General features: G+C 51.2%; 3 protein-coding genes across 5 annotated transcripts in view; all 3 read left to right on the forward strand.

Moving 5' to 3' along the window:
- Window positions 1-2,448: 2,448 nt before the first annotated feature.
- Window positions 2,449-12,527, forward strand: LOC127000816 (uncharacterized). 3 transcript variants are annotated; one of them, XM_050864879.1, is made up of 5 exons: window positions 2,449-2,590; window positions 11,391-11,753; window positions 11,836-12,034; window positions 12,191-12,263; window positions 12,352-12,527. In XM_050864879.1, the coding sequence occupies exons 2-5, from the start codon at window positions 11,391-11,393 to the stop codon at window positions 12,473-12,475; spliced, it is 759 nt and encodes a 252-aa protein (XP_050720836.1). In that variant the 5' UTR covers window positions 2,449-2,590; the 3' UTR covers window positions 12,476-12,527. The 3 variants fall into 3 exon arrangements, with proteins under 3 accessions (XP_050720836.1, XP_050720834.1, XP_050720837.1); XM_050864877.1 differs by lacking the exons at window positions 11,391-11,753; window positions 11,836-12,034; window positions 12,191-12,263; window positions 12,352-12,527 and adding exons at window positions 2,716-3,078; window positions 3,161-3,359; window positions 3,515-3,587; window positions 3,676-3,851 and having other exon boundaries at window positions 2,461-2,590; XM_050864880.1 differs by lacking the exon at window positions 2,449-2,590 and adding an exon at window positions 11,136-11,265.
- On the forward strand, window positions 6,696-8,077 carry LOC127000814 (uncharacterized). The gene is made up of 5 exons (XM_050864875.1): window positions 6,696-6,816; window positions 6,942-7,304; window positions 7,387-7,585; window positions 7,741-7,813; window positions 7,902-8,077. The coding sequence occupies exons 2-5, from the start codon at window positions 6,942-6,944 to the stop codon at window positions 8,023-8,025; spliced, it is 759 nt and encodes a 252-aa protein (XP_050720832.1). The 5' UTR covers window positions 6,696-6,816; the 3' UTR covers window positions 8,026-8,077.
- A 5,676-nt stretch (window positions 12,528-18,203) lies between the features above and the next one.
- The window catches only part of LOC127000811 (uncharacterized), a 1,406-nt gene continuing 1,082 nt past the window's right edge, over window positions 18,204-18,527 (forward strand). The window contains exons 1-2 of the mRNA XM_050864871.1: window positions 18,204-18,365; window positions 18,482-18,527. The exon at window positions 18,482-18,527 is cut by the window's right edge and continues 242 nt beyond it. Coding sequence (XP_050720828.1) covers window positions 18,219-18,365; window positions 18,482-18,527 — 193 coding nt within the window. The 5' untranslated portion in view covers window positions 18,204-18,218. The remainder of the gene's footprint in view (window positions 18,366-18,481) is intronic.

The raw sequence follows: 18,527 nt of genomic DNA on the forward strand, positions 1-18,527 counted from the left end.
CCCGTTATGGCGCAGCCGAGTGTTTATAGTGGCGCCATCTTGCATTGGCTCATGCTTGCCCCCCCGGAACTCTCTCTTGATTCGCTTGGACGGCTTCCTCCTAGAGTCCGGGTTGATGGGTGGTCTAAAGGACAGAATGTGGGTAGTTTTAAGCCACTCGGCGGTAACTGAAAAATCCGAGGTGGTAGCGTGGGGATTTGAACCTGCGTAGTCCATCACGCGGAGAATGTGGGCCCAGTACGCTACCAGTTCAGCCACCATCTACCCAATTTACGTGGGTCGTAGACATTAAATGCTTTGTTTGAAGAGATGCGGCACTATTTGATATCCTTATTTAAAGTTGCGGCACTTTTTATTTGGTTTATATCATTGTTTGAACAGATGCGGCACCCTATATTTGGTTTATATCATTGTTTGAACAGATGCGGCACTCTATATTTGGTTTATATCATTGTTTGAACAGATGCGGCACTCTATATTTGGTTTATATCATTGTTTGAACAGATGCGGCACTCTATATTTGGTTTATATCATTGTTTGAACAGATGCGGCACCTTATATTTGGTTTATATCATTGTTTGAGCAGATGCGGCACTCTTTACTTGGTTTATATCAGTTTGAACAGATGCGTCACTCTATATTTGGTTTATATCACTGTTTGAACAGATGCGGCACCTTATATTTGGTTTATATCGGACCGACGAGACACGTGATATGTCACTTTAAAAATTACCAAATTAATTTACGGTAGCGCAGGAAAAGCATTGTCAGATTAATACTGATGAGAAAGTAGCTTCGGCCATAAATCTTTTGTAAGTCGACGTGTTTCGCGGCTCATTGGACAGCGCAGGTTCTCCGACGACCTCCGACGGGGTATTTCAATATCGGGTAAAGGTTAAAAATACGAGTGAGGCACCAAGCAGCTGATCTCGCGCGGCGACGCGTTCAACCTTTACTGAACTTCACGAGTAAAATTATGGTGCCTACAGAGACACGAAGGGTCAGGGTACTGATACCCTTCACTTGACTCCCATTCCTGACGGCACCGGGGCTCGAAACGCCTCGCCCTGGTTCATCCTTTAATGGCTTGACGCTCCGACCCGCGACACCATTTGATTCAAAAGTTACTGCGTTTCTGTTTACGTGATGGCTTACTGCTCCGGAAATGTCATGAAAAGTTTTTATTTTACGTTCTGCTCATGGCTGGGAAGGGCGTTCTTGGTGAGGCCTGATGGTCGGCCCCAGATTGTTATGGGGCAGGCAAATATTTATAGTGGCGCCATTTTGCTTGGCTCATGCTGCCCCCCGGAGCTCATCTTTGATTTCGTTTTACAGAGGGAATCTAGAGTCCGGGTTGATAGGTGGTCTTCAGGACAACATGTGGGTAGTTTCAGGCCACTCGACGGTTACTGAAAAATCCCAGCTTATGGCAGGGGGCGGGACTCGAACCCACGTCCTCCTGGATGCAGTACCCACACACTGACCACTCACCAACCACCTGGTGTAAAATGTTCCCCATCTGGCACCAGCCTACAACCACCCCCATGTCTCCCCTCCCCTCTCTCCAGCCGACATCGTTGGGTACTCAGGACGGAACCCACCCACACCCACACCCACAGACACACACGGCCCGGAAGCTCAGTGGATAGAGCGTTTGCCTCACAAGCAGAAGGACCGGAGTTCAATTCCCCGGCCGGGTGAGGATAAGTTGGGTTTATCTTCTTTCACGTGTAGCCCCTGTTCACCTAGCAGTGAGTAGGTACGCGACGTCAGGCAAGGAGTTGTGACCTCGTTGTCGCGGTGTGTTGTGTGTGAGTGGTCTCAGTCCTACCCAAAGATCGGTACTATGAGCTCTGTTCTCTTCCGTAGGGGAACGGCTGGCTGTCTCGAGAGACCCGCAGCAGACCAAGAGGTGAATTACACACACACACACACACACACACACACACACACACACACACACTTCGCTGTCTCTTCTTCGATGGCACTTTAATCATAATGATCGTCGTATCGAGGAGAGCTTTACGGAACAAGTTTAAAATAAAGTGAATAAATTATTTTTTGCAAAAATTGCTGATAAGTAAAAAGCGGTGTAGCAGTGTTATTTACTGACATACTCAATGTATTTTCTTCTATTTACTATGTAGTTTTAGAAATCGTGTTATAGTTGTACAATCGTTGCTTAAACACAGTGTTAAAGCTGCCTTTGTTGTGCAACACTTTCTTCTCGTGCTGCCTATAGCGCCGCCAGGCTCTCCGGAGGGGCCTGATGGATTGTCCCAGCCCGTTAGGGTCGCAGGCGAATTTCAGGTGGTTGCCGTGATACATGACTATGAGATGTTAATGGCTCCTAAGCATTCATGAGGCTGTTTGGTTAGGGGGGGACGGAAACACCTCACCAGGCAACAGCCAATCAACAGCTTCTTCACTGACCTGGAGTCAGGTCGTGCGGGGATCCGGCTGAGGTGAACGGACCACCACACGACCCGCTGCTCGTGCCCACGGCGGCGGCGGCCGAGGCGAGGAGCAGCGGCGCGGAGCGGGGCTGAGCCAGAGTATCTGGAGTCTTGGACATAAACACACGGACGAGGTATGCGATGCTTGCGTGACAGGGGCGGTCAGGGTGCTGATTTTAAGCAGTTAATCTTTAGTTATTTTGCCGTGCCTTTTTCGTCGTCTACCCTGCTGTAATTCTTAATGTTTTGTCCGTTGTAGATGTGGTGCAGTATCTTGCTGGCGGCAGTGATGGTGGCGGCGGCGGGCGGCCAGAGTCGATTTAGTTATGACGGGACGCCCCTAGATGACGACGTGGTCGTTGGGTCAGGACAGCGTCAGCAGTTCTTTGCGTCCCGACAGCCCCGGCCACAACAGCTGTTTGTACAGGAGCGGCCCCAGCAGGTCTTCGTCCAGCAGCAGCCTCAGCCACAGCTGTTTGTACAGCCTGAGCCACAGCAGGTGTTTGTGCAGCCCCAGCCACGCCCCATGTTCCAGATGCTCCCCTCGTTCTCACAGCAGGCGGCGGTGATCCAGAGCGTCCAGCCGCAAGTGTCTTCCGCCTGTCCGGCCACTTACTCCCTGGTAAGTCACTCCCTCTAAACTCGTGTTGCACCAATACTCTTGACGATGCTTCCCTCCCGCTGACCGCCGCTCCCGTCCCCAGGTCCACACCACCTACCAGGGCCGAGTCTACCACTTCTCCTGGTGCAACCTGCCCGGCCACGGTTTCTCCCAGTCCGCCGCCAGAGACTACTGCCGCGGCCTCGGCGAGGTAACAGTGATGAACCGACGCGGCAGCTTTGACCTATACAGCGTCGATCGCACTACTGATTTCGATTACTTCTTCGAGCTGCTCCTCCAGCGTGAGTTTACTATACCGTGCATGTTCCCCTCGTTCATGGCTCATTGATAGGCCTATAATACTTTAATATAAATATTCAAAGAAATGAGTACCTTATTATTGGTACTATAAATATTCAAGCTTGTGTGATTTTCACTGACAAACCTTTACTTGCAGACCAAATCCCCTCCGTCTGGACCAGGGACCTTGCCTCCACCGCGCCCTATGAAATCCGCGGCTCCATCACCAGGTGAGTTTCGGCTCTGCCATTCATAGCCACTCTCCCATTGCCGCCTTCCCCGCCGCACCCTCCTCGCTAACACTGTCTTCCTCACCAGGTCCGGGGACTCCACGGTCGGCCAAGACTGCCTCTCGCTGGAGGCTTCCACAGACGGCCTCTTCCTCCTCCAGGACTCTTGCTCCGACCGGAAGGCCGCCGTCTGCGTGGCTCATTGGCAGTAGATAAGTTTGTCAATAACCTGCTTATCATTGTGTAAATAAATGTGCTCCTGTACTCCCTTGTTTGTTCTTTATCGTGACTTTGATCAGAAGTTAGTTTGAATCATTTGAGACTGGTTGAAAAAAAATAATTCTTAGGACAAGGAGACTTGCGTATGTCCCATTATATGATCCAGCATATTGTCTCAAAGAATCTTAAAGTTCAAAGCAATACCGCATGTATACTGTAATACGTACGTGTTATGCTGCCCAACAAACTCAGTCAAGGGGGAGCGTGGGGCCCTTCCTAATTAGGACGCCATTAGAAAGTCTTGGAAGGAATTGTTAGACATGTTAACATTATAATAAATGCACAGACGCAACTTGGTTGTTCCTTGAAAAATGGAGGTTGTTTATCAAATCTCTGAATTGGTGGTTATTTGACTGAATGTTTATTTTTTTTACGTTGCTGCCTGTTGCGCCGGTAGGCAACTTACCGGTGGGGCCTGATGGTCGGCCCAAGGCTGCTTCCAGGTGGGGTCTGATGGTCGGCCTAGCCCGTTCCGGCGCAGGCGAGTTTTTATAGTGGCGTCATCTTGCATTGCTTCATGCTTGCCCCCCCCGGAACTCTCTTGATTCGCTTGGACGGCTTCCTCCTAGAGTCCGGGTTGATGGGTGGTCTAAAGGACAGAATGTGGGTAGTTAAGCCACTCGGCGGTGACTGAAAAATCCGAGGTGGTAGCATGGGGATTCGAACCCGCGTCCATCACGCGGTGAATGTGGGCCCAGTACGCTACCAGTTCAGCCACCGCCTACCCAATTTACGTGGGTCGTAGACATTAAATTCTTTGTTTGAAGAGATGCGGCACTATTTGATTTATATCTTTATGTGAACAGTTGCGGCACTTTTTATTTGGTTAATATAATTGTTAGAGCAGATGCGGCACTCTATTTGATTTATATCATTGTTTGAACAGATGCGGCACTCTATTTGATTTATATCATAGCTCAAACAATTTGGTTTATATCATTGTTTGAGCAGATGCGGCACTCTATTTGGTTTATATCATTGTTTGAACAGATGCGGCACTCTATTTGGTTTATATCATTGTTTGAACAGATGCGTCACTCTATATTTGGTTTATATCACTGTTTGAACAGATGCGGCACCCTATATTTGGTTTATATCGGACCGACGAAACACGTGATATGTCACTTTAAAAATTACCAAATTCATTTACGGTAGCGCAGGAAAAGCATTGTCAGATTAATACTGATGAGAAAGTAGCTTCGGCCATAAATCTTTTGCAAGTCGACGTGTTTCGCGGCTCATTGGACAGCGCAGGTTCTCCGACGACCTCCGACGGGGTATTTCAATATCGGGTAAAGGTTAAAAATACGAGTGAGGCACCAAGCAGCTGATCTCGCGCGGCGACGCGTTCAACCTTTACTGAACTTCACGAGTAAAATTATGGTGCTTACAGTGACACGAAGGGTCAGGGTACTGATACCCTTCACTTGACTCCCATTCCTGACGGCACCGGGGCTCGAAACGCCTCGCCCTGGTTCATCCTTTAATGGCTTGACGCTCCGAACCGCGACACCATTTGATTCAAAAGTTACGGCGTTTCTGTTTACGTGATGGCTTACTGCTCCGGAAATGTCATGAAAAGTTTTTATTTTACGTTCTGCTCATGGCTGGGAAGGGCGTTCTTGGTGAGGCCTGATGGTCGGCCCCAGATTGTTATGGGGCAGGCAAATATTTATAGTGGCGCCATTTTGCTTGGCTCATGCTGCCCCCCTGGAGCTCATCTTTGATTTCGTTTTACAGAGGGAATCCAGAGTCCGGGTTGATAGGTGGTTTTCAGGACAACATGTGGGTAGTTTCAGGCCACTCGACGGTTGCTGAAATATCCCAGCTTATGGCAGGGGGCGGGACTCGAACCCACGTCCTCCTGGATGCAGTACCCACACACTGACCACTCACCAACCACCTGGTGTAAAATGTTCCCCATCTGGCACCAGCCTACAACCACCCCCATGTCTCCCCTCCCCTCTCTCCAGCCGACATCGTTGGGTACTCAGGACGGAACCCACCCACACCCACACCCACACACACACGGCCCGGAAGCTCAGTGGATAGAGCGTTTGCCTCACAAGCAGAAGGACCGGAGTTCAATTCCCCTGTTCACCTAGCAGTGAGTAGGTACGCGACGTCAGGCAAGGAGTTGTGACCTCGTTGTCGCGGTGTGTTGTGTGTGAGTGGTCTCAGTCCTACCCAAAGATCGGTACTATGAGCTCTGTTCTCTTCCGTAGGGGAACGGCTGGCTGTCTCGAGAGACCCGCAGCAGACCAAGAGGTGAATTACACACACACACACACACACACACACACACACACACACACACACACACTTCGCTGTCTCTTCTTCGATGGCACTTTAATCATAATGATCGTCGTATCGAGGAGAGCTTTACGGAACAAGTTTAAAATAAAGTGAATAAATTATTTTTTGCAAAAATTGCTGATAAGTAAAAAGCGGTGTAGCAGTGTTATTTACTGACATACTCAATGTATTTTCTTCTATTTACTATGTAGTTTTAGAAATCGTGTTATAGTTGTACAATCGTTGCTTAAACACAGTGTTAAAACTGCTGTTGTTGTGCAACACTTTCTTCTCGTGCTGCCTATAGCGCCGCCAGGCTCTCCGGAGGGGCCTGATGGATTGTCCCAGCCCGTTAGGGTCGCAGGCGAATTTCAGGTGGTTGCCGTGATACATGACTATGAGATGTTAATGGCTCCTAAGCATTCATGAGGCTGTTTGGTTAGGGGGGGACGGAAACACCTCACCAGGCAACAGCCAATCAGCAGCTTCTTCACTGACCTGGAGTCAGGTCGTGCGGGGATCCGGCTGAGGTGAACGGACCACCACACGACCCGCTGCTCGTGCCCACGGCGGCGGCGGCCGAGGCGAGGAGCAGCGGCGCGGAGCGGGGCTGAGCCAGAGTATCTGGAGTCTTGGACATAAACACACGGACGAGGTATGCGATGCTTGCGTGACAGGGGCGGTCAGGGTGCTGATTTTAAGCAGTTAATCTTTAGTTATTTTGCCGTGCCTATTTCGTCGTCTACCCTGCTGTAATTCTTAATGTTTTGTCCGTTGTAGATGTGGTGCAGTATCTTGCTGGCGGCAGTGATGGTGGCGGCGGCGGGCGGCCAGAGTCGATTTAGTTATGACGGGACGCCCCTAGATGACGACGTGGTCGTTGGGTCAGGACAGCGTCAGCAGTTCTTTGCGTCCCGACAGCCCCGGCCACAACAGCTGTTTGTACAGGAGCGGCCCCAGCAGGTCTTCGTCCAGCAGCAGCCTCAGCCACAGGTGTTTGTACAGCCTGAGCCACAGCAGGTGTTTGTGCAGCCCCAGCCACGCCCCATGTTCCAGATGCTCCCCTCGTTCTCACAGCAGGCGGCGGTGATCCAGAGCGTCCAGCCGCAAGTGTCTTCCGCCTGTCCGGCCACTTACTCCCTGGTAAGTCACTCCCTCTAGACTCGTGTTGCACCAATACTCTTGACGATGCTTCCCTCCCGCTGACCGCCGCTCCCGTCCCCAGGTCCACACCACCTACCAGGGCCGAGTCTACCACTTCTCCTGGTGCAACCTGCCCGGCCACGGTTTCTCCCAGTCCGCCGCCAGAGACTACTGCCGCGGCCTCGGCGAGGTAACAGTGATGAACCGACGCGGCAGCTTTGACCTATACAGCGTCGATCGCACTACTGATTTCGATTACTTCTTCGAGCTGCTCCTCCAGCGTGAGTTTACTCTACCGTGCATGTTCCCCTCGTTCATGGCTCATTGATAGGCCTATAATACTTTAATATAAATATTCAAAGAAATGAGTACCTTATTATTGGTACTATAAATATTCAAGCTTGTGTGATTTTCACTGACAAACCTTTACTTGCAGACCAAATCCCCTCCGTCTGGACCAGGGACCTTGCCTCCACCGCGCCCTATGAAATCCGCGGCTCCATCACCAGGTGAGTTTCGGCTCTGCCATTCATAGCCACTCTCCCATTGCCGCCTTCCCCGCCGCACCCTCCTCGCTAACACTGTCTTCCTCACCAGGTCCGGGGACTCCACGGTCGGCCAAGACTGCCTCTCGCTGGAGGCTTCCACAGACGGCCTCTTCCTCCTCCAGGACTCTTGCTCCGACCGGAAGGCCGCCGTCTGCGTGGCTCATTGGCAGTAGATAAGTTTGTCAATAACCTGCTTATCATTGTGTAAATAAATGTGCTCCTGTACTCCCTTGTTTGTTCTTTATCGTGACTTTGATCAGAAGTTAGTTTGAATCATTTGAGACTGGTTGAAAAAAAATAATTCTTAGGACAAAGACTTGCGTATGTCCCATTATATGATCCAGCATATTGTCTCAAAGAATCTTAAAGTTCAAAGCAATACCGCATGTATACTGTAATACGTACGTGTTATGCTGCCCAACAAACTCAGTCAAGGGGGAGCGTGGGGCCCTTCCTAATTAGGACGCCATTAGAAAGTCTTGGAAGGAATTGTTAGACATGTTAACATTATAATAAATGCACAGACGCAACTTGGTTGTTCCTTGAAAAATGGTTGTTTATCAAATCTCTGAATTGGTGGTTATTTGACTGAATGTTTATTTTTTTTACGTTGCTGCCTGTTGCGCCGGTAGGCAACTTACCGGTGGGGCCTGATGGTCGGCCCAAGGCTGCTTCCAGGTGGGGTCTGATGGTCGGCCTAGCCCGTTCCGGCGCAGGCGAGTTTTTATAGTGGCGTCATCTTGCATTGGTTCATGCTTGCCCCCCCCGGAACTCTCTTGATTCGCTTGGACGGCTTCCTCCTAGAGTCCGGGTTGATGGGTGGTCTAAAGGACGGCATGTGGGTAGTTAAGCCACTCGGCGGTGACTGAAAAATCCGAGGTGGTAGCATGGGGATTCGAACCCGCGTCCATCACGCGGTGAATGTGGGCCCAGTACGCTACCAGTTCAGCCACCGCCTACCCAATTTACGTGGGTCGTAGACATTAAATTCTTTGTTTGAAGAGATGCGGCACTATTTGATTTATATCTTTATGTGAACAGTTGCGGCACTTTTTATTTGGTTTATATCATTGTTTGAGCAGATGCGGCACTCTATTTGGTTTATATCATTGTTTGAACAGATGCGGCACTCTATTTGGTTTATATCATTGTTTGAACAGATGCGGCACTCTATTTGGTTTATATCATTGTTTGAACAGATGCGTCACCCTATATTTGATTTATATCATTGTTTGAACAGATGCGGCACTCTATATTTGATTTATATCATTGTTTGAACAGATGCGGCACTCTATATTTGGTTTATATCATTGTTTGAACAGATGCGGCACTCTATATTTGGTTTATATCATTGTTTGAACAGATGCGTCACCCTATATTTGGTTTATATCATTGTTTGAACAGATGCGGCACTCTATATTTGGTTTATATCATTGTTTGAACAGATGCGGCACTCTATATTTGGTTTATATCATTGTTTGAACAGATGCGGCACCCTATATTTGGTTTATATCGGACCGACGAAACACGTGATATGTCACTTTAAAAATTACCAAATTCATTTACGGTAGCGCAGGAAAAGCATTGTCAGATTAATACTGATGAGAAAGTAGCTTCGGCCATAAATCTTTTGCAAGTCGACGTGTTTCGCGGCTCATTGGACAGCGCAGGTTCTCCGACGACCTCCGACGGGGTATTTCAATATCGGGTAAAGGTTAAAAATACGAGTGAGGCACCAAGCAGCTGATCTCGCGCGGCGACGCGTTCAACCTTTACTGAACTTCACGAGTAAAATTATGGTGCTTACAGAGACACGAAGGGTCAGGGTACTGATACCCCTCACTTGACTCCCATTCCTGACGGCACCGGAGCTCGAAACGCCTCGCCCTGGTTCATCCTTTAATGGCTTGACGCTCCGAACCGCGACACCATTTGATTCAAAAGTTACGGCGTTTCTGTTTACGTGATGGCTTACTGCTCCGGAAATGTCATGAAAAGTTTTTATTTTACGGTCTGCTCATGGCTGGGAAGGGCGTTCTTGGTGATGCCTGATGGTCGGCCCCAGATTGTTATGGGGCAGGCAAATATTTATAGTGGCGCCATTTTGCTTGGCTCATGCTGCCCTCCTGGAGCTCATCTTTGATTTCGTTTTACAGAGGGAATCCAGAGTCCGGGTTGATAGGTGGTTTTCAGGACAACATGTGGGTAGTTTCAGGCCACTCGACGGTTGCTGAAATATCCCAGCTTATGGCAGGGGGCGGGACTCGAACCCACGTCCTCCTGGATGCAGTACCCACACACTGACCACTCACCAACCACCTGGTGTAAAATGTTCCCCATCTGGCACCAGCCTACAGCCACCCCCATGTCTCCCCTCCCCTCTCTCCAGCCGACATCGTTGGGTACTCAGGACGGAACCCACCCACCCACACCCACAGACACACACGGCCCGGAAGCTCAGTGGATAGAGCGATTGCCTCACAAGCAGAAGGACCGGAGTTCAATTCCCCGGCCGGGTGAGGATAAGTTGGGTTTATCTTCTTTCACGTGTAGCCCCTGTTCACCTAGCAGTGAGTAGGTACGCGACGTCAGGCAAGGAGTTGTGACCTCGTTGTCGCGGTGTGTTGTGTGTGAGTGGTGTCAGTCCTACCCAAAGATCGGTACTATGAGCTCTGTTCTCTTCAGTAAGGGAACGGCTGGCTGTCTCGAGAGACCCGCAGCAGACCAAGAGGTGAATTACACACACACACACACACACACACACACACACACACACACACACACACTTCGGTGTCTCTTCTTCGATGGCACTTTAATCATAATGATCGTCGTATCGAGAAGAGCTTTACGGAACAAGTTTAAAATAAAGTGAATAAATTATTTTTTGCAAAAATTGCTGATAAGTAAAAAGCGGTGTAGCAGTGTTATTTACTGACATACTCAATGTATTTTCTTCTATTTACTATGTAGTTTTAGAAATCGTGTTATAGTTGTACAATCGTTGCTTAAACACAGTGTTAAAGCTGCCTTTGTTGTGCAACACTTTCTTCTCGTGCTGCCTATAGCGCCGCCAGGCTCTCCGGAGGGGCCTGATGGATTGTCCCAGCCCGTTAGGGTCGCAGGCGAATTTCAGGTGGTTGCCGTGATACATGACTATGAGATGTTAATGGCTCCTAAGCATTCATGAGGCTGTTTGGTTAGGGGGGGACGGAAACACCTCACCAGGCAACAGCCAATCAGCAGCTTCTTCACTGACCTGGAGTCAGGTCGTGCGGGGATCCGGCTGAGGTGAACGGACCACCACACGACCCGCTGCTCGTGCCCACGGCGGCGGCGGGCGAGGCGAGGAGCAGCGGCGCGGAGCGGGGCTGAGCCAGAGTATCTGGAGTCTTGGACATAAACACACGGACGAAGTAAGCGATGCTTGCGTGACAGGGGCGGTCAGGGTGCTGGTTTTCAGCAGTTAATCTTTTAGTTATTTTTCCGTGCCTATTTCGTCGTCTACCCTGCTGCAGTTCTTAATGTTTGTCCGTTGTAGATGTGGTGCAGTATCTTGCTGGCGGCAGTGATGGTGGCGGCGGCGGGCGGCCAGAGTCGATTTAGTTATGACGGGACGCCCCTGGCTGACGACGTGGTCGTTGGGTCAGGACAGCGTCAGCAGTTCTTTGCGTCCCGACAGCCCCGGCCACAACAGCTGTTTGTACAGGAGCGGCCCCAGCAGGTCTTCGTCCAGCAGCAGCCTCAGCCACAGGTGTTTGTACAACCTGAGTCACAGCAGGTGTTTGTGCAGCCCCAGCCACGCCCAATGTTCCAGATGCTCCCCTCGTTCTCACAGCAGGCGGCGGTGATCCAGAGCGTCCAGCCGCAAGTGTCTTCCGCCTGTCCGGCCACTTACTCCCTGGTGAGTCACTCCCTCTAGACTCTTGTTGCACTAATACTCTTGACGATGCTTCCCTCCCACTGACCGCCGCTCACGTCCCCAGGTCCACACCACCTACCAGGGCCGAGTCTACCACTTCTCCTGGTGCAACCTGCCCGGCCACAGTTTCTCCCAGTCCGCCGCCAGAGACTACTGCCGCGGCCTCGGCGAGGTAACAGTGATGAACCGACGCGGCAGCTTTGACCTATACAGCGTCGATCGCACTACTGATTTCGATTACTTCTTCGAGCTGCTCCTCCAGCGTGAGTTTATTTTACCGTGCATGTTCCCCTCGTTCATGGCTCATTGATAGGCCTATTAATACTTTCATATAAATATTCAAAGAAATGAGTACCTTATTATTGGTACTATAAATATTCAAGCTAGTGTGATTTTCACTGGCAAACCTGTACTTCCAGACCAAATCCCATCCGTCTGGACCAGGGACCTTGCCTCCACAGCGCCCTATGAAATCCGCGGCTCCATCACCAGGTGAGTTTCGGCTCTGCCATTCATAGCCACTCTCCCATTGCCGCCTTCCCCGCCGCACCCTCCTCGCTAACACTGTCTTCCTCACCAGGTCCGGGGACTCCACGGTCGGCCAAGACTGCCTCTCGCTGGAGGCTTCCACAGACGGCCTCTTCCTCCTCCAGGACTCTTGCTCCGACCGGAAGGCCGCCATCTGCGTGGCTCATTGGCAGTAGATAAGTTTGTCAATAACCTGCTTATCATTGTGTAAATAAATGTGCTCCTGTACTCCCTTGTTTGTTCTTTATCGTGACTTTGATCAGAAGTTAGTTTGAATCGCTCGAGACATTGGAAATTTTTCATATTTTTTCTTAGTAACTTAGGAGGCATATAAACTTGTGTAGGTTCCAATATATGGCGCAGTATATTCTGTTCCAGAATTAATCTAAAGCTTTACAGCTCTCAAAGTAGTATCAGATGTATACTGTAGTACGTACCTGCTCTGCTGCCCAGCAAACTCTGGTAATAAAGGGGAGGCGTGGGTCCTTCCTAATTAGGACGCCATGAGAAGGTCTAGAAGGAGTATTACAATGCCTCCAACCAATCCCATATATCTTTTCTCCAACCGACATCGTTGGGTACTCGGGACGGAACCCCCCCCCCCCTCCCCACCACCACCACCACTACCACCATACACACGCACAAACAGTTCGCTGTCTCCTCTTCGATGGAACTTAATCATAATGACCGTCGTTTCGAGGAGAGCTTTACGGAACAGGTTTAAAATAAAGTGAATAAATTATTTGCAAAAATTGCTGCTTAGTAAAAAGCGGTGTAGCAGTGTTATTTACTGACATACTCAATGTATTTTCTTTTATTTACTATGTAGTTTTAGAAATCTTGTTGTACAATCGTTGCCTAATCACAAATGTTAAAACTGCTTTTGTTGTGCAACACTTCTCGTGCTGCCTATAACGCCGGCGGGCGCTCTCGAGGGGCCTGATGGATTGTCCCAGCCCGTTAGCGTCGCAGGCGAATTTCAGGTGGTTGCCGTGATACATGACTATGAGATGTTAATGGCTCCTAAGCATTCATGAGGCTGTTGGGTTGGGGGGGACGGAAACACCTCACCAGGCAACAGCCAATCAGCAGCTTCTTCACTGACCCGGCCAGGAGTCAGGTCGTGCGGGGATCCGGCTGAAGTGAACGGACCACCACACGACCTGTTTCTCGTTCCCACGGCGGCGACGGCGGGGGCGGCCGAGGCGAGGGGCAGCGGCGCGGGGCGGGGCAGAGCCAGAGTATCTGGGCCCCGTACTTGTAAAAAAATTTATGTGAGACGTAAACTGAAACATATCCGAGTATTAACAATGACGAGACATAACCCCCCTCCTTATGTTTCACCCCCTCAACATAACCAGCTCGACATAAGCGAGTATTAGTACATCGTTGCCAACCCCTCAGCTGCACCTAAGAAAGGGATACCAACTCAAAATAAAATGTTGGAATTTGGTATAATTTTGATGTTAAAAGCATATTGACGTATTGGAAATATGTATAAAATAAAGAAAAGTATTTTCGGGTATTGTTGACGATGCATAGACCAACATCACATGGAATAATGATAAAATTAAGGACGTAGCCCCTCAAACATGTAAACAAACATTCCCGCGAGCTTCAAGCTAGCAGTCAGCAGCCATGGACAGCCAGCCCCGACCTCTAGAGCCCCTCAGCAGCCAGCGAGGTCAGCAGCAACAGCAGCAGCAGCTACACCAGCAGCAGCAGCTACACCAGGAGCAGCAGCAGGAGGGACCACAGCCTCACCCCCAGCCACATCATCATCATCATCAGCAGCAGCAAGAACAGCTGCCGCAAGGGCGTACACAGTCTCCCGGGTGACCCTGCTGACGGTCTGTTGTGAAGGCCCCAAGTCGTCGCTGCTACACTGCTGCATTTTGCCCGTAGCAAGATACCTCAGTGTTATGAGGACCTTCATCTCAGGGGAGAGGGCTTGGTTCCTGTTTGTAGGAGCAGTCAAGGCCTCACGCACCAAATCGGTCACAAAGAGTATCCCTGCACGGTCCAGGCGGTACCTCTTGATCAATTCCGGGTCCGGAAGTTCATCAAGGACGTCTCTTCGTGCCCGAAAAGTCCTCAGCTGCCGCGGACGCGCACCCACTACCTCCGCCATTTTGACTGTTATGCCTCGCTTAGGTCGACCTAAGGATTGCAATGTTACCTCCACCCCGCGCGTAGCTGGCGAGTCAGTTTATGTTCCGCTTAGTTGAAACCTAAGGGTTATGCTTCCCTTATGTCTCGGTGTCCGCCATTTTCTTGATTTATGCCTCACATAAGCGAAACATACTCTTTATAAGTACGGGCCCTTAAACCCGAACACACGGACAAGGTAAGCGATGCTTGCGTGACAGGGGCGGTCAGGGTGCTGGTTTTGTTGTGCAGTTAATCTTTAATTGTTTTGCTGTGCCTATTGTGGCGTCTACCATGCTGCAGCGCAGCAGCTCTTGATGTTTGTCCGTTGTAGATGTGGTGCGGTATCTTGCTGGCGGCAGTGATGGTGGCGGCGGCGGCGGCCGAGGCGAGGAGCAGCGGCGCGGGGCGGGGCAGAGCCAGAGTATTTGGAGCCTTAGATCTAAAGACACGGACGTGGTGAGCGATGCCTGCGTGATGAGGGTGATCAGGGTGGTAGTTTTCTTGTGCAGTAAAATTTTTGCGATCTTGCCGTGCCTATTATGGCGTTTATCATCCTGGTGTTCTACGATGTCGTACCTTGCTGGAGGTGGTACTGGTGATGTTTAGATGTGACGGGACGCCCCTGGCTGACGACGTGGTTGTTGGATCAGGACAGCGTCAGTAGTAACTTGCGTCCCGAGAGCTCCGGCCCAACAGGTGTTTGTGCGGGAGCTGCCCCAGCCCCAGCCGCCGGTGTTTGTAGTGCCCGAGCCGGAGCCCCAGCAGGTCTTCGTACAGCCGCAACCACAGCCGGTCTCCGTACAGCCGCAGCCACAGCCGGTCTCCGTACAGCCGCAACCACAGCCGGTCTCCGTACAGCCGCAGCCACAGCCGGTCTCCGTACAGCCGCAGCCACAGCCGGTCTCCGTACAGCCGCAGCCACAGCAGGTCTCCGTACAGCCGCAACCACAGCAGGTCTCCGTACAGCCGCAACCACAGCAGGTCTCCGTACAGCCGCAACCACAGCAGGTCTCCGTACAGCCGCAACCACAGCAGGTCTCCGTACAGCCGCAACCACAGCAGGTCTCCGTACAGCCGCAACCACAGCAGGTCTCCGTACAGCCGCAACCACAGCAGGTCTCCGTACAGCCGCAACCACAGCCGGTCTCCGTACAGCCGCAACCACAGCAGGTCTCCGTACAGCCGCAACCACAGCAGGTCTCCGTACAGCCGCAACCACAGCCGGTCTCCGTACAGCCGCAACCACAGCCGGTCTCCGTACAGCCGCAACCACAGCCGGTCTCCGTACAGCCGCAACCACAGCAGGTCTCCGTACAGCCGCAACCACAGCCGGTCTCCGTACAGCCGCAACCACAGCAGGTCTCCGTACAGCCGCAACCACAGCAGGTCTCCGTACAGCCGCAACCACAGCCGGTCTCCGTACAGCCGCAACCATAGCTGGTCTTCATGGCTCTCATTGGTGAGGCCTATTATTATTACTTGAATATAAATATTCAAACATCAAACTCTTCACTGGCAACCATTTGCTTCTAACCAAATCCGCTCCGTCTGGACCAAGGACCTTGCCTCCACCGCACCCGATGAGATCCGCGGCTCCGTCACCAGGTGAGTTTCTGCTTTGCCTTTCGTGGCCACACCCGCCCATCGCCGCCTTGCCCGCCGTCCCTTCCTCGCTAACACTGCCTCCCTCCCCAGGTCCGGGGACTCCACGTCCGGCCAGGACTGTCTGTCGCTTGAGGCTTTCCCAGACTGCCTCTTGTTCCTCGAGGGTTCTTGCTCCGACCAAAAGGCCGCCGTCTGCGTGGCTCATTAGGGACACCAGATAACCAGCTTGTCATTGTGCACATAAATGTATGTGCCTACTACAAATTTCACTTAATATACAGTACTAAATTTTCATCTCGGTATCTGTTAGAAAATGCATTATAGTGTTTATTATAACTAGAAACTGGATTGGGTAAAGGTATGGCTGGCAGTCTAGTTCGTTGGGTGGTCAGTTTGTGTTGGTTGCCGAGCTGGGCTAGGACTGCTTCTAAAGATCGTGGGTGACGTGCTGGCTTTAACGCTGTACTGACTTGGGATGTTGGTCTGCTTCGCTTAAGTTTGCATTGGTTGCTACTGCGTGGATCATGGTTAACTGTTACTGGTTGACTGCTCTCCATTAACGGTGTAAGACAATGGTTCGGACCAGTCGCCTTTTGGAAGTAGTTCAACCTGAAGAAGGGTGTTACGCTGCTTAGGTGGGAGAACGTATCTGGTATTCCTTGATATTGAGGAAAATGTCGATAAATTCGAGAGGTAATGGTCCTGTTCCTCCTTCAGGTCGGGAGGCTGACTGGCGCCAAGCTTGTAATTTCGATCTGTGAATTGGCTGACTTCCGCTATTCTCTAAAACCAGTTCCTTCAAATGTTATTCACCACGAACTTACTTCAGTTGTCTGAGAGATTTGGTGTTGGCCATTCAGAAGGTGAGCTACGTCTGGGACGGGACAGCGAATTAGCGGGGCGGGGCAGGTCAGCGGGGCGGAGCGGGACGCAGTGTTCCCGGGGCCTCTGCAGGAGCACCTTGGCGGGTGAGTCGCCTCCGCGGTGCCTGGCGTTGCTCGCCGCTCCCTGTGCCTCAGGCACTCCGGAACATGACAAGACTCCCTGGTCTGCGTGCTGTTTTCCCAGCACGACTATTACTAATAACTCCATTTGATTAAAATCATATAAATCGCCGGTCAAAAAATGTTTCTCCACTGCCTTTGCAGGAAAAGGAACGCTCCCAAGCTTTTATGTGTTGGGATGAGGTCCGTCTACCTTGCTGCCGTGTTTCTCGTGTCCTGGCACGAGCGCCCCTCCCTCGGGAGTGTCGCGCCACAAGCCGACACCCTCCTGGCGGCGAGCAGGGCCGGGCCGCGCTCACATCTACGTGGAAAGTGTCGCGTGGGGCGGCATCCCTCACGACCTTATAAATATAGGAAGTACGTTATCTGCGAGCGTGCCCGTGCAGCAGGCGGGACGCGGGGCCTCGTGCCCTCCAGAGGCTGCTGGCTGCCTGGCATCGCCATGCACGCTCTTTCAAGCGGTGCAGGACGTGTAATAAATGCCTATACTCGTGACAAGTGTCTGTTTCACGGCCGGGGACATATGACTGAGATTGACTACTGACTCTGTGTGTGTGTGTGTGTGTGTGTGTGTGTGTGTGCGCCTATCTCAATCTGTATCTGTATGCGTGTCCTTTCTGTCTGTCTGTGTCTGTCCGTCTCTGCACCACACTTGAAACACTTGAAACACTTTATTATGCTTACAAAATATGTTTTTTTATAATAAAGGTAAAATTAATTTTGTAATTTGTAAGCACGTCGGGCTGTGAGCTGACGGGGCGCTGCATTCCTTATCGCTTCCTCCTGACGCTGCAGCATAAAAATTAAGACACCAAATAAATGGTATCACTGAACAACGAAGAGTGAGAGCCGCCTGTGTCACTTTACGGTTGTGTCAGTGCCTTGCCTCAGGTCATTCATAACCTTTACTTCTCCGCGGCGTAGTGGTCAGCGCGGGTATTTTTGAAGCTGCGTGCCTCTTTTCGAATCCGTATCGGGGCCGTCAGCGTGCACACCATCCAGCTGTCTACTTTCATGCGGTTTGGTGTAAAAACAGCGAAGTATATCGGGGGGAGATTAACCTCGCTGACGTAATGTAGCACTTGTTGTCACCTGGAGTCCCGGCGGAGGTATATATTGGCAACTGACGTTCACGAAGCCAGGGGTTCGAATCTGCGAGATGAGAAAAGCGCGTCGACCAGCACACGATCCGCCTGCTCGTGCCCTAGGCGGCGGGACACTCGAGGGCCAGCCGAGTCAAGGAGGGGCCGCGCGGGGCATTCACGCTCAAAGTTCCTGGTGGCCGCAACCCAAGCACACGGACGAGGTGAGTGGCGGTGATGGGTGTGATTTATGGATCGTGTGGGGATTGGTTCCACGTCTTGTGTTGGGCCCGTGCCTGTGTAGACAGATATTTGGGAGTATTAACATTTCTTTCTGCAGATGTGGCGGTGCGTTGTGTTGGCGGCGTTGCTGGCGTCAGCGGGCG

The sequence above is a fragment of the Eriocheir sinensis genome, chromosome 19 (assembly GCF_024679095.1).
Source record: "Eriocheir sinensis breed Jianghai 21 chromosome 19, ASM2467909v1, whole genome shotgun sequence".
NCBI classification, from domain to species: domain Eukaryota; kingdom Metazoa; phylum Arthropoda; class Malacostraca; order Decapoda; family Varunidae; genus Eriocheir; species Eriocheir sinensis.

Excerpts from the sequence above, each read along its gene's own strand:
- LOC127000814 (XM_050864875.1), top strand. The coding sequence starts at position 6,942 with ATGTGGTGCAGTATCTTGCTGGCGGCAGTGATGGTGGCGGCGGCGGGC. Across the intron at positions 7,586-7,740 it reads CTTCGAGCTGCTCCTCCAGC|ACCAAATCCCCTCCGTCTGG; the intron begins GTGAGTTTACTC and ends CTTTACTTGCAG. Across the intron at positions 7,814-7,901 it reads ATCCGCGGCTCCATCACCAG|GTCCGGGGACTCCACGGTCG; the intron begins GTGAGTTTCGGC and ends CTTCCTCACCAG.
- LOC127000816 (XM_050864879.1), top strand. The coding sequence starts at position 11,391 with ATGTGGTGCAGTATCTTGCTGGCGGCAGTGATGGTGGCGGCGGCGGGC. Across the intron at positions 11,754-11,835 it reads GTCCGGCCACTTACTCCCTG|GTCCACACCACCTACCAGGG; the intron begins GTGAGTCACTCC and ends TCACGTCCCCAG. Across the intron at positions 12,035-12,190 it reads CTTCGAGCTGCTCCTCCAGC|ACCAAATCCCATCCGTCTGG; the intron begins GTGAGTTTATTT and ends CTGTACTTCCAG.